Source organism: Corvus cornix, chromosome 7, assembly GCF_000738735.6.
Source record: "Corvus cornix cornix isolate S_Up_H32 chromosome 7, ASM73873v5, whole genome shotgun sequence".
Lineage (NCBI taxonomy): Eukaryota > Metazoa > Chordata > Aves > Passeriformes > Corvidae > Corvus > Corvus cornix.
The window spans coordinates 26,500,275-26,513,984 of record NC_046337.1 but is presented as its reverse complement, the minus strand read 5'-3'; the positions used below and the strand labels follow the sequence as shown (position 1 = coordinate 26,513,984).

Here is a 13,710-nt window from a genome sequence, read left to right as displayed (position 1 = left end):
AAAACTACAAAACACTGAACTACTGCTTTTTGAAAAATAAACTCGGTGCACATATATGAGCTATCTTGATTCTCACAATAAGCCATTTGGATATTCTTCAGATTGTTATTGGTGGCTGTTTTATACTCTTATTCTGTGGAGCACTGAAAAGACATGCCAGGCCAATCAGTTCTGTAAGTAGCTTTTCCTAGTGCTCTTGGAGCCTACAGAACCAGTTTACTCAAAAGCCACAGGTATGTGGGGGTTGGTGTGATATTTGTAGTAAATGTTTTTAAAATAAATAAGCCAAGGTCTTGTGGCTTAAGGTGGAAAGAAGGCAAGCCAGAATTTGCAGGGAACTTGAAAACCTCCTGTTTTTAAATGCTCAACTGAGGTTGCTCGTAGAAATTTAATTTCTGAGTGTGTCTGAGTCCTGCCACTGTGACAGACAAGTTCCATTTTAGGGCTGTGGGGCGGGCAGCCAGAACCACTGCCTCCTTCTCCTGTGGTTTTTTCTCCAGTGCCATACGTATCTTAAATGACACTGTGATGGTGGGTGTGTATTGGATTGGTACTTTCAATCCCGTATCTAATGGGTATGGCATCAAAAAAGTATTTTTGCTTACTGGCATTCTTGGTAGAATAAAGCATATATTGAATGACAGGTAAGAAAAGCACTTGTCCTCCTGAGAACTTATTCCCCTGATCACTCTGACAATATCTTGGTGCTATGCAGTTCCTGAATTTGGGCTACTGTTCCTGCTGCTGTGAGTGCCCAGCAGCTTGTCTACTACAAGGCAGCTCTTCTGGAAAACGAATTTCTGATTAACTCTTTGTGGGGTTGCTCTTTTCCTTGAGTACGTGTGGTTTTTTCAGAGTATCTTAACCCACTTCCTGAGTGGATTAAGTAATTTCTGAAGAAGGCAGTCACAAACCTTTAGTGAGTGAGTTAATAAAGGATAGATGCTTCATTTCAAATTCATGGTCTACCGTATTCTCCATTAACTACATGTTTAGACCAGCCCTAAAACTCAGCTAGTTCTCTAGGGCTGCCACTCTATCTCATCAGGTCCAGCTACATGTTCAGAATGACAAAACATGTTCTCTTATGAGTTGGAAAAAAAGGCCTTGTGGATAAAGAACAGGAGTTGAAAGCCCAAGTCCTGGCTGTTTTCTTTCCCCCTGGTTTTACCACACCTGTGTGATTTACAGCTTCCTTGCCTTCTCTGTCTCTCAATTGTCACTCTTACAAAATAGGCATAATATCTTCTGTCAACGTCCTTCAGGGAGATAATATTCATCAGAATCCACATATTACCACCCACATTCCCAGCTGAGAGGAAGGGAGAGATGAAGTCTGATGGATTGTCAGCCTCCAAACTCTGAGCCAGTTTTCCTTCCAGTTTGGAGTTAGAAATGAGAATTCAGCTTTCAAAACTAGCATCGTTCTTCAGTGCTTGTTGCAAATAGTGGGCACTTGTGAAACCTGGTATTTTTAAAAATTATGTTGCTGAGTACTTGAATAAAACTGATTTTTTTTAAATGCAAACACACACATACTAAATATTTGGTTTTATAGTACAGGTGCATAGATAAACACTCCTCCCTGATGTCTGACTCAGTGAAATAAGCGGGAGGGAGAGGAACAGGGAAAGGATAAAAGTAGTCTCTTTAGCTTACAAAGAGCCAGGATAGTTGCCTATCTGTGGTCACAGAGGTCAATCACACAGGGTTTGGTGGTGATCCATGGATAACCCAAGGAATGTTTCTAAACTGGGATATATGTTTTCTCCTGCACGTAACAAGGAAGGAGCAGAAACCCTGTTTTCCAAAATCCTGTACGTATTTCACTTCCTGCTTGCTTTATGTTGCAGGTGTTTTTCCAGGTCGGATCACCTCGCCCTCCACATGAAGAGACACATCTAAATATCAGTCAGCTTGGCATGGATGTCATCTGGGCTAAGTGTTGTGAGATGAAAGTGGAACTCAAGTTACAACGTGCTACCTTACAGGAGAAGAGAACTTGATCCCGTGTAATCCTCTGTACAGGGACCACATGCTCACACTGTCGTGCACCCAGTTACACTCAAATACATCGGTTCTTTTATGCCTTGCCCCAGCTGGATGCGAGAAGATGCAGGCGAGGAAATGGTATAGAGGTGAAGTCAGTGAAAAAGAACAATTGCTTACAGTACTTCATCCCTCGGATTTGTTTCCTGTTTTTGCCAATGGAAATCAAAGAAAACAGAGGAGGCTTCCCTGCAGGTGGACGGCAGTAGGAGGGGCTTATCTAACTTGCTTCTCAGTGCAACTCAGTAGAAGAATATGTTGTCTTGAAGTTGCATATTTGTAGCACTAACTTTCTTTTTAAATAGATGGGGGGAAAACAATGACCTAGAAAACCAAATCCCAGTTTGGTAGCCAAAATTAACCTCTTGGTTTTTTTGTTCTTTCTCTGAGAATTCCTAATGTTCAGTGCATCAGACTTCTCACAGACACTTTGACTTGTCTTGGTTTTGGTTTTTCTTCCTAGAACTGAGCTATTGAGATCCTTTTAAGTCAATACCAGTGGCCTTAATGGCAGTAGACTGTGGAGTGACACTTGTGACACAAACATCCTCTTTTTGGCCTGAGTTTATGTAGACTTCACGGAGGATTATATTTTTGTTGGTTGTTTTTATTTTAATTTTTTTTTTTTGGCTATTGCACAACATATGCACTAGGGACTCTGGAAGCTGCTGCCACGATGGCTAAGTAGCCAAGGGATAAACCCCTGAGATACAGCACCTAATGTCTCTGTAAGCCTCACCTTATTGCCATAGCTAGGACTCCTTGTTTATTTTTTGAACAAAAAACTTCAAAAGCTTGGTTGGAAGCTTAAACCTTTTTTCTCTTTTCTCCACAAACAAGTGATCTTCAGAACTCCTTGTCTTCACCTGGATATCAGTCTGGGACTGGCCACACAGGCATGACTACAGGATTCCTTCCACATCATGTGAGCATGTTAGCCACAACCCACGGTGACTTAGTGGTGAATTATGTTGTTTTTTCTTGCAGTTCCTCTATTAACCAATTTAAAACATTAGCCTTTTGTTTGTGTAAAGAGCACCTGCAGACGTTTTAATTTAAACATGTTTGTTGAGCATCTTACACACAAAAAACACCCCCAAGCCAAAAATCCTACTCCAGTCTCTGAGTAGGAAATCAAGAACCTCTTCCACGTACAATGGCTTCATTCAGCATTAGCCCATTAAAGAAATTATCAAAGTCCTGCTTTTCCATTCATCAAGTTGATGTTGTGGCCCACACCTATATGAAAAAATGTAACCATGTGAGCGGTGAAGGAAGGGATTTTATATACAGCAGTGAGGCATTTCCAAATGATTGGTCTAAAGTGTTACTAACCTAGAGGTCCGTTTTGGCCTACAGTGTGAATCATCAAGGAGAAGTGGAGGTCTCATGCTCACCCTTCCATCCTATTGATAATTTGATTTCTTTGGCTCAAAGTGGATTAAAGTCTTCATTACAAAAGGAAAAAAACCACAAAAAATGTATTGTCATAACTTGTATTTGAACCTATTTGGCACTGGCCCTGACTCCAAAGACTGCATTTAGGACCATAAAAATGGCCTGTGCAAGCAGGCAGGTGGTCATTAGGTTGTATATTTTGTATATTCTGGGACCATCCCTACAAGATGTGTCTAGAAATGAAACAAAATAGCGCGTGGTCCACAAATGGTTGCTGCTCTTTTATAATGTATTAGCCAACTACCCTTCTTCGACTGTTTTGACTCATTGACTGTTAAATATTTCCCTTAATTTATGTTTTGGGAGGTAAAATTGTACTCTTAGGGGGAAAAAGAGCAAACAAGAAACTCCATAGATGTTTTTAGAGCTGTCACTGGGATCCTTGGCACTTGAATTCTCAGCATTTTGCAACCTTTGGTTCTAGTGAGAGATTGAATTTATTCAAAAGATGCTGGTTTTCCTCACAGTTTTCACAAAACACTGTGACTGTCAACTGAACACTTTGGGGACAGGGGGGAAATACGATGTCTGGCCCATATGGCATGAAATATGGACCAAAATCTAACCATCTCTTAGGGACAATGATGTAATATTCGTGATAAGAGCATGAGAGAGAGTGAACGAAAGTCAGAAAGAAAGAGAGAGAGAAGAAAAATTGAATTTATTCCAAAGATTTAAAACTAACTATACTCTATATATGTATATATATATGCTTATATATATATATGTATACGTTTAAAAATTGCAGAGCACTGCTTGCTGACAATCTCGTATTTCTCTACTTCTGTATTTGCATACGTTTTATGGCCATTCCACCCAGCTGTTCCACTGGGACTGAGGGCCCTAGAATCTGATTTGTGTTGGAATTTATAGAGCATCCTGCCAGATCACAGAATCACAGAGTATCCTGAGTTGTAAGGATCATCAAGTCCAACTTCCGGCCCTGCACAGGACATCCCAAGAATCCCACCATGTGCCTGAGAGTATTGTCCAAATGCTCCTTGAGCTCTAGCAGGCTTGGGGCTGTGACCACTTCCCTGGGGAGCCTTTTCCAGTGCCCGACCACCTTCTGGGTGAAGAGCTTTTTCCTAATGTCCAGCCTGAACCTCCCCTGACACAGCTCCATCCCATTCCCTTGGATCCTGTCACTGGTCACCAGAGTGCAGAGATTGGTGCTGCCCCTCAGGAAGATGTCTAATGGGAACTGAAAACCTCAGCTGTGTGAAACTGTAGAGCATCCAGTGAGTGCATTAGACTAAAAAAAGTATAAGAGAATCCTAGAATTTCCTTACTGTAGTGTCCTAAAATCTACGCTCTCCAATTCTCCACTACGATATTCATTGGCTGTGAACCTGCATAAATATCCTCCTTTGTCATCTGACCACACCTGCCTTTGGATACGCTATCAGTAGTATACAAACTTTAATAATTAAGTGACAGTTTAAGCACCAGGCTCTATTTAAATTGGAAAAAGTCAAGCAAGACTGTTTTTTAGCTCCTGTTGTCATTTATGGTCTTGTTGGCGTCTTATTTAAATATAATATGGCCAGAACAAGGGCCCCGGGCAAAAAAAATGCTGAAGTATCTCTTTACTTTGTTCTAAAGGCAGGCCTACATATAAATCCCGGATCCAAATAGTGTAAAAAACATAGAAAAAAGGGGGGTAAAAGGCAGATTTCAAATTTCTCAGGCTTTGTAGCAGGTCTTGAACTCTGAAGCTAAAATTTGAGCTTTGGAACCACCTCTTATGTTTGAAAAGGGAGATATTTTTCAGCTGTATATATGGTGTACTCAGTCAATCTCTTGACTTCAGTTTTTGGGTGCTCATATGCAAGTGTCTTAGTCATTACTAAAATTTTGAACCATAACTTTGGTATTTTATAGAAGGAGTCTCCATTTTGGAAAGGCATAATTAGTGATACATTCCAGGATTGGGTTTTTTTGTACAATGACAAGTTTTGTGTCTTTGCAGATATTTTAAGCTGTGCACTTCAAACTCGTGTAGTCTGGTATAGTTAGTTCCTTTTTGGGCCTGTGTCTCCTTGCTAAAGTTGTACAGTTGTCCTCTGTAAATTATGAGTAGAATCAGACTAAAGAGGAAAGGCTCTGTGTAAGGCTTCTTGAAAGCAAACCCATAAATAGATGATTTGGTGACAGTTGAGGACTGAGTAATCCAGCTGTAGAAAGGAGAAGTTTTACCTTGTTTCCTTCAATGCTAGATTTATGCCTATTTGCAAAAGAGAAGCCATTATAAGAAAGTCAGATTGTGGTTTCCAAGACTGTGGAACTATAGGATGAAAACACAAATTGAGCTAAAAGTCTCACAGAATAGTGTCCACAGAGGAAGCAGTCAGTCATAGAACCATGCATGTGGAAAGGGGCCTCCAGAAACTCTTAGCCAACCTCCAACTAGAGCTGGTTACTCATGGCCATATCCAGCTGAGTTTTAAATGTCCTCAAGAATGGAAATTCTGCAACCTCTCTGTGCAAGCTGTTCCAATATTTAACCACTTTTATAGTGTAAAAAAAAAAAAATCAAAAATCTGTGTGTCAAGTAGGAATTTTCCGTGTTCAAACCTGTTTTCAGTGCCTCTTCCACTGTGCACCTCCAAGAAGAGTCTGGCTTCTTCTCTATAGTCTTGGTTAGGTATTTGGAGATAGCAATAAGATCTACACTTACCCTTCTCTTCCTCAGGCTGAATCATGTCTTTCAGCCTCTCTTCATCCATCATGTGTTCCACAACCTTCATGGTGACTCTCTGCTAGACTTGCTCCAATCATTTTCTTGTAATGGGGAGACCAAGACAGAATATTCCAGGTCAAGATGTGCTTTGTATGTTACAGTGGTGATATAATTTATTTATTTGTGACTTTTCCATTATCTAATTGAGACAACTTATACTCAAAGACAAGATTCTATTTTGAAAACTGACTAATAAAAAATAATTTAGGAGGCACCGGAATAAATAGTTTTCTAATTGAGTTTGCTGAATCTGTGCATAAAAATATGCATATAGAAATATATTTCTATACTGCCAGCTTGAGGCCTGGCAAGCAAAATTCTGTTTTTCCCAACACGATCATTGATGGTTCACTTTGAACCAACAAATTTATTGTTTCATTTGTACTGTATCAAATATGAAGACACATGATGCTCTATTTTAGTCACTTCTAACATTAAAACAACACTTCAGTGCATCTTTGTTCTGTTTGGTTTTCCCCTTAGGAGATAAAGAGCAACATAAAATATCACATGTATTTTATAAAGATTGGTCTAAAAGTGGATAGCAGAATCCAGAATATTTTTCATTATCTCTGAGTTGTTCTTTTTCAGTAGCTAGTACTCAGTCTAGACAATTACATTACCTGGCTAAACTGGCAACTGAAGTGAAATTCTAGATTCTTTCAATGTCTTGGACAAGGCCCTAAACAGTCTGATCTCACTAATCTTTTTTTAAACAAAGAGTTGAAGGCTGGATTAGGTGACCTCCAGAAGTACCTTCCAATATTAATTTTTCTGTGTTTCTATGATTGATATCACAGCCCTCCCTGATTAAATGTGTACTGATTCTATTTCTTCATAGTCTTGTGCTGATGGAACAGACTGTAGGGCAGGTGTGTAGGTTTTTTCTCAAATTCTGACAGTTTCATCCTTGTTAAACTTTGTAAGGTTTCTTAATGAGGGAGACCTAGAGAGGAAGAAATCTTCAAAAAACCCAAACCCTTAGCAAACCAGTTTGAAGCAATATCATGCCTTGAGATATGTCACAGCTGCAGGGACCAGACAGATATTACAGAAACAAGTTTGCTAGCCTGGAAGACCCATGTGATGTATCAGAAATGGTTTCCAGGACCTGAAATCCAAGCCAACATATTTCTACAAAGGTGAACTTTTTTTTTCATTCATTCCTATTTTCATCAGACTTTTTGGAATTGCTGTTTTTTGGGGGGGTAGCACATTTTCATATAATGCACAGGAAGCACTGACCAAACACAGATAGGGAAGAAGAACCTGAATGCAAGAGGATCCCTCAGGTCCTTGCTTTCAGAATTGTTTTGACTTCAGGCATAAAAAATTAACTAATCACTAGGGCGTATAGGTAAAATGGAATTGATCAATATGATAGTTGCAGTGATTGAGTATATCTTACCTGTGACCTTTCTGATATCTACAGATTCAGGCTTTCTCCCTCATTTTTATCTGACCCTAGACAATTTGGGGTTTGTATCTAATATAAAGGTTGCTCCTCCTATTTAACACACTTTATTTGTCTGTGTACAAAAGAGGTGGTAATTGGTACTTCTGACAAAGCTGATGAAATCCAACTTCCTTAAGTGTTTCCCTTCCTCTTAATGTATGTCAAAATCTTTAAATTTAAAAAAATAAAAAAGAGGAAAATTTTGTAAATAATGTAATGTTACTAGGCCAGCACTCAGTGGATCAAGAGCTTTTACTCTTGATTTCATTCAGGACTTGGCACATTCTGTCATTCCATCCAGTAAGACTGTTTTTGAGCTTTCATATCCTGGGAAATGCTCTAACCCAGAACTCCTAAAGTACTTTTGGCTGATTTCAGATAGACTTGCACTTGCAAAGATATCTACATACCAAGAAAAAAACCAATGCTTGACAATAACTATTTAACTCTGTCTTGAAAAAATGGAAATATTTTTCTCCCAAGATATTACAACTACTCATTGACTAGTCTTGCCTGTCTTTCATTAGCATTTAAACGACACCTTCATGAATGATCTTTTCCAGATCAAACTTGGATATTCTTCTTCCTTTTGTCACACTTGTGTCTCTTTTTATTAATAGTTTAGGGATGACTACTGCAGTCTTTCTCCTCCACAGCTCTGCACAGGCTTCAGTGGCAAGATTTAGCATGGTAAGGACTGTAGGATCTGGCCTACCAGGTACTAAGATCTGTGTCGTAAAGGTGAGAATTTCCTCCTCCCTTAGAGGAAGAAGTCTCGAGAATACTTGTGCTATATAAGTTATATATATAATGATACAGTTGTATATATAAATTATATACATAAAAATGTGGAGATGGGGAGTAGACTGCCTTTATCACCTCATGAATGAGTTTCCCTACCTGAAAACTTTCAAATGCAGGCGTCATATTAGAAACAGGGTTTTATAGTTTTCCTCAATGCTTGTTGATGGCATTTTTGTTGTAATAATTGAAGTTGGAACTCTGCGATTTTCAAAATGAAAGCTTTGATGATTTTTTTTTAAGTGCTTTGGTCCTAACTTCTATATACTGCCAGAAAACAGGTTCTCCACCCTGTCTCTGTGTGGGTGTGGATGTACAACAGGATACTGTATATACCTACACAGATGAGCAAACTGAGCTACTGACTTACAGTTTGTAGTAGCCAATCGTGCCTATTGCTTTCATTTAGGGAGGGCACTTGCTGTTGCCACTGCATTTTAGGAATCATGTCAGCTTCTGCAGGAAAGTTTTCAACAGTGCTGGGAAATACATGTTGCTGTGTACTGTGAATGAGTAGGCTGCAAATTTGGGGATTGGGAGGGGAGGTGGGAAGGGAGGGGGATGAGGGCTTCGCATGTACACACTAAAAGGGAACTAGAATGGACAGAAACATGGCAATTTTAGCCTCTGTTGTTGGGCTCTCGGAGAAATGAAAAGCTAACATGCAGTCCCTGGAAGGCCTGATGGCTGAAGGGCTGATCTTTATGTTTTGCAACATACGTTTTACCCATTACTCTGTATTTAAATCCCCAGACCTATCAGATTCTGGAAGTAGATCAAAACACTGGTTTAAACACTACTTTGTTACCAAGGCCATGTCTCTACCAGGGAAGCTGCCCTAGGTTAAAATCAGTCTAGTTAAATCACTTTGTAGCTGCACCTGTTATGTGATTGCCTGGATCAAGTTTGCTTTGGCATCCTATGCAGTTAAGCTGAAGTGTAAGAAATGTTTCAACTAATTAAGATACCTCTACACGAAGGTTCTTGCACCAATTCAAGTACCTGGTTGTGAAATCACTGCATATAAACCATAACAGCTTTTCTCTTAGAAACAAGGCCTTAGTTTGGCACGTCTCCTCATCTAGTTGAAAAAAATAATAATGCAGGCTGAGATTTTTTTTTTGCTTTGCAAAGTGACCTATTTTCCCCCTTGTTCTTTGAAACTTTTCTTGCTCTCTACCACACATTAGATTTTTGTTTGGGGAATTTTTCTTTAGCAACAACAACAACAACAAAATGTATGAATGATCCCTATTAAAAAAAAAAGAAAAAAAAAGAAAAAAAAAAGAAAAACAAACAACATTGCTTGAAGGACTTTCATTTTGCACTATAGTTTTTCTTTTACCAGATGTGTCTGACAAGTGCATTTCGGAGATGCCCTCGGTCACGTTCTCTCAGGCCTACTCTGGTATTTCTAATATATCACAGAAGTACCCAATCTTGTAGCCCTCAGTTCTGCCTTTTTTTGACATTTTATTTTTTTTAAGCTTTTTATATATATATATATATATATAAATATATTACTTTGTCAGTTTTTTTGCTGTACAAAAAGTCTTAAGATTTAAAAATATTATTTGTATTATATGATGGTGGTATGTTAATGTTACAAAATTATTAATGAAGAAAAAATTTATTTTTGTTACTGGTCTGTTTCATAATTCTTTTTTAAATTGGTATATTGTAAGATATCTATGCAAAAATGTTATGTGACGCATTTTTATTTAAGAATGTAATATGTGTAATAAACAGTAGAATGTGTTTGGCCCGACAGTGGTTAGTGTGCCTTGTATGTTATTTCTTTATGAAAACTTCTGTGAAGAGTGAAATGGCTTTTGGAGTATCAGTTAAGGCCATGGTTCTGTAAACAGTTATTGACATAAAAATACAACTTCTAAGTGTGCTTTAGCCTAGTAGAATCATATTTCTGGATTTAAATAATTTATTTTTAATGTATTTCATAACAGTTCAGGTGTTGCTTATGTTCATGCTGTGTCACATGTTGCTTTTGGAAAAGATGCTCAAGAAGGAAGTTCTTATTCTTAAAAGCTGACTGGCTTGTAATCCTGCTTCTTTTGGAGCCAGTGATTTCTGTTATTTGATAGTTTACACTTGTTGAAGATTTCAGCCAGTATTATTTTTGTAAAAGACGCAGAGAACAGTTGTGTTTTATTTTCCATGCTTAGCTTTGCAACATTTGTCAGTCAGTGGTCAAAACAGGACTAGACTTTGAGGCTCCTGAGAGCTTGTGCTGTGCTCTAGTCCGTGTGTCAGGCTGTCTCACAGGACTGCAGCATTGTTCTCTTTCCCCGCCTCAGTCATTTAGTCTCCCTCGTTAATGTCTGCAAAACTGCAAGCACAATTGAATCCACCTGGATGCTCACGTACTAAAAACATATTTAGGCACTAAAAACAGTTATTTTGAGCACAATTACTTTGCAGTGTCATGACATAAAATGAAATTACTTTTTCAAGTCAGGCCAATATCCGTTTAGGTTTCTGCTGCTTTGGGCTCACACACTGCAGCAACCTCAGTGGGCATTGCAGCAGGACATTCTGTAGGGCTCCTCTGATGCCAGCTGGCTGGGTTTCATTTCTGGGACAACATGTCTCACTTGCCCTGTTGGGAAACCTGCTAGGATTGTTTATGTCAGACAGACAGAGGGTAGGATTCCCCTCCTGACATGTGCATCTAGAAGTCAGATGATCACTCTCGCCTGCCCATTTATACTCCCTCTGTAGCTAATGAAGAGAGACATATCCAGAGGTAACTCACTCCAGGGGATGAGTTGAAGGCAAAAGGAACTGGGGTGTTGTTAAGCATTTCTGGAAAACCATATGGTCAAGTTGAAAGACAATGAAGAAGTGATGCCCATGGCTGCTTTGGTCACTCAGGTTGTACCAGATGCTTAATGATGGACATAATTTATAGTGTTTGGGTGTATGTTAACAAACAGCTCTTGAGCACTGAAGAACGGCTCAGCACAGGTCCAAATTTTGGGCTTGTGTTCGAAATGGTCAAAACTGGACCATGCTCTGTCTGCTTCAGTGTGACAGTGGTATCCTGGGGTCACAGAGTATGAGCAACTTAGAGAGTGACTTGTCATAGCTGAAAAAAATGGTCTCTTTGTTGTGGATTGAAGTCATTGTATGATGTAGGTATGAATGGAGTTATGTTTGACAGAATTATTTCCGCAAATAGAATTTTGACATTATAGCTTTTTTTTTCTTGTAAAGAAAATGTCTGGGTTCCTTCAGTTTCTCTCTTCCTTGAAAACCTCTGGAAGCTTTTAGCATCTCACCTGCCTTGATCTTTCTGACAGTTGTAGTATTATATGTTTGTACTAGACAAAGAAACTTCTAGTGTAAATTAGTCATTTGTCCTCCACCTGGGAGAGGGACTTCCAAAGACTTCTGGAAGAGCCTTTTGAAGGGCAGCACAGCCTGAAACCCAACTGGAGGGATGATTATCAATTACAGGTAAGCATATAACCAGGTTGTTTTCCAGGAACTTTCAGAAAATGCAATGCCTTGCTATCAAAGATTTCCTCCTAGAAGCAAGTAGGTTATTAGTCTGCAGGAATAGCTGTCAGACACTTCCCTGGGCTGGAGGCCAGGGAAAAGACACAAAGTGAATGAACTCCTCCTCTTTGAAATTGTTCAGTAGCACACAGTCACACCTTGAGCAACTCCCGCTGTTGGGTACAGAGTTTTCTGAGGAAAGAAAAATTCATCTACTCTAGGGTTAAACTGTATATGAGCCTTCTGTTGAGCTCATCTGATGTAAACTCATCATGTGCCAATTTTGCATGACTTTTCAGACATAGAGTCATAGAATAGGTTGGGATGAAAGGGACCTTAAAGATCATTTGGTTCCAATCGCCCTGCCATGGGAAGGGATGTCACCCACTAGATCAGGATGCTCAGGGCCCCATCCAGCCTGGTCTTGAACACTGCCAGGGATGGGGCATCCAAATGTCCCTGGGCAACCTGTTCCAGTGCTTCACCACCCTCTTAGTAAAGAATTTCTTCCTAATACCTAATCTAAGCCTGCCCAATTTTACTTTAAAACCATAACCTCTTGTTCTGTCACTATCTGCCCATATAAAAAGTCCCACCATGCTTTTTATGACCCCCCCTAAAGTACTAAAAAGCTGCAGTGAGGTTTCCCCCAAAGCCTTCTCTTTTCCCTGCTGAATAACACCAGCTCTCTCAGGTTTTTCTCACCTCTTATTTTACTTTATTTTATTATTTTATTTTTGGCTTTACTCAGCTTTTTCTGAGAGTAAATGAGGAAAGCAGCATTAAAAGTGAGTGAAAGCAAAGGTTTGCCACCAGAATAATGTTATTTTACTGCTTTTTACAAATATTTGTAATGCTTCTGGGTTTAATTGGTTTTTTAAGATGTTAGTTTTGATATGAAATAAACAGTTTTTCATTAACAGTTTTTGACCACCTGGCTGGAAATCCTTCCAAAGGCCCAGTCACAAGCCATGTCTGCTGACTGAGAGCTTGAGTGCCTCTGTGGTACTGAGACCTAATGAAGGTTATTGGAACGAGTACTTCCAGGAGCCTTCTGTGTCCATGGCTTGTCCATTGACTTCACTTTTCTGGAAATCTCTTGTCTGAAATCATAACAGCCACATCCTGTTTTCACAGAGCCTTCCTCATGCACCCCTCTGCATGGTTTCAGATTCATTGTCTGCTTCTGTTCTGTCAGTTTAATGTTCACTGGTGGAAAGGCAATAAAACTGAACAAGACAAAGATGCTGTAGCTAATAAGTCTTGAGGTTAAAATTCTTGAGGACTTTGAATACTCTTCCAAACTCAGTCAAATTTACCTTTATCTGCTGAATTTCTGCTGGGCTTTTTGGGGATACAGACTGAACAAAGTATCTCAAACAGGTAGACCAGGAATTCAATTTGAGATCCCCAAGTAACATAGAGTGTGGGAACTGGAAAGAAGAGTCCCACTCCAGGCAAATGTTTGCCTTCTGGTTTGAAGATCTTACCTAGTATTTCTAATTTACTGAGGTAATCAGGAGGCACTTCTCCCCTCAGGATTCAGTCTAGCTGGTGTCATGAAACCTAGGACCAGTACTAATTCCACAAGTAAAGAGAAGATTAGTTGAATAATGATACCATTTTAAAAGCATTTTGGAATATTCAGGAAGGGTCCTTGAGAAATGGGAACTTTCCTGCCCTT

At 39.3% G+C, this 13,710-nt stretch overlaps 1 protein-coding gene across 2 annotated transcripts in view; it reads left to right on the top strand.

Moving 5' to 3' along the window:
• The window catches only part of KLF7 (Kruppel like factor 7), a 61,089-nt gene extending 56,624 nt beyond the window's left edge, over nt 1-4,465 (top strand). For both annotated transcript variants that reach the window (XM_039554930.1, XM_039554929.1), the window contains one exon: nt 1,854-4,465. In XM_039554930.1, coding sequence (XP_039410864.1) covers nt 1,854-1,905 — 52 coding nt within the window. In that variant the 3' untranslated portion in view covers nt 1,906-4,465. The remainder of the gene's footprint in view (nt 1-1,853) is intronic.
• The last annotated feature ends 9,245 nt before the right edge of the window (nt 4,466-13,710 follow it).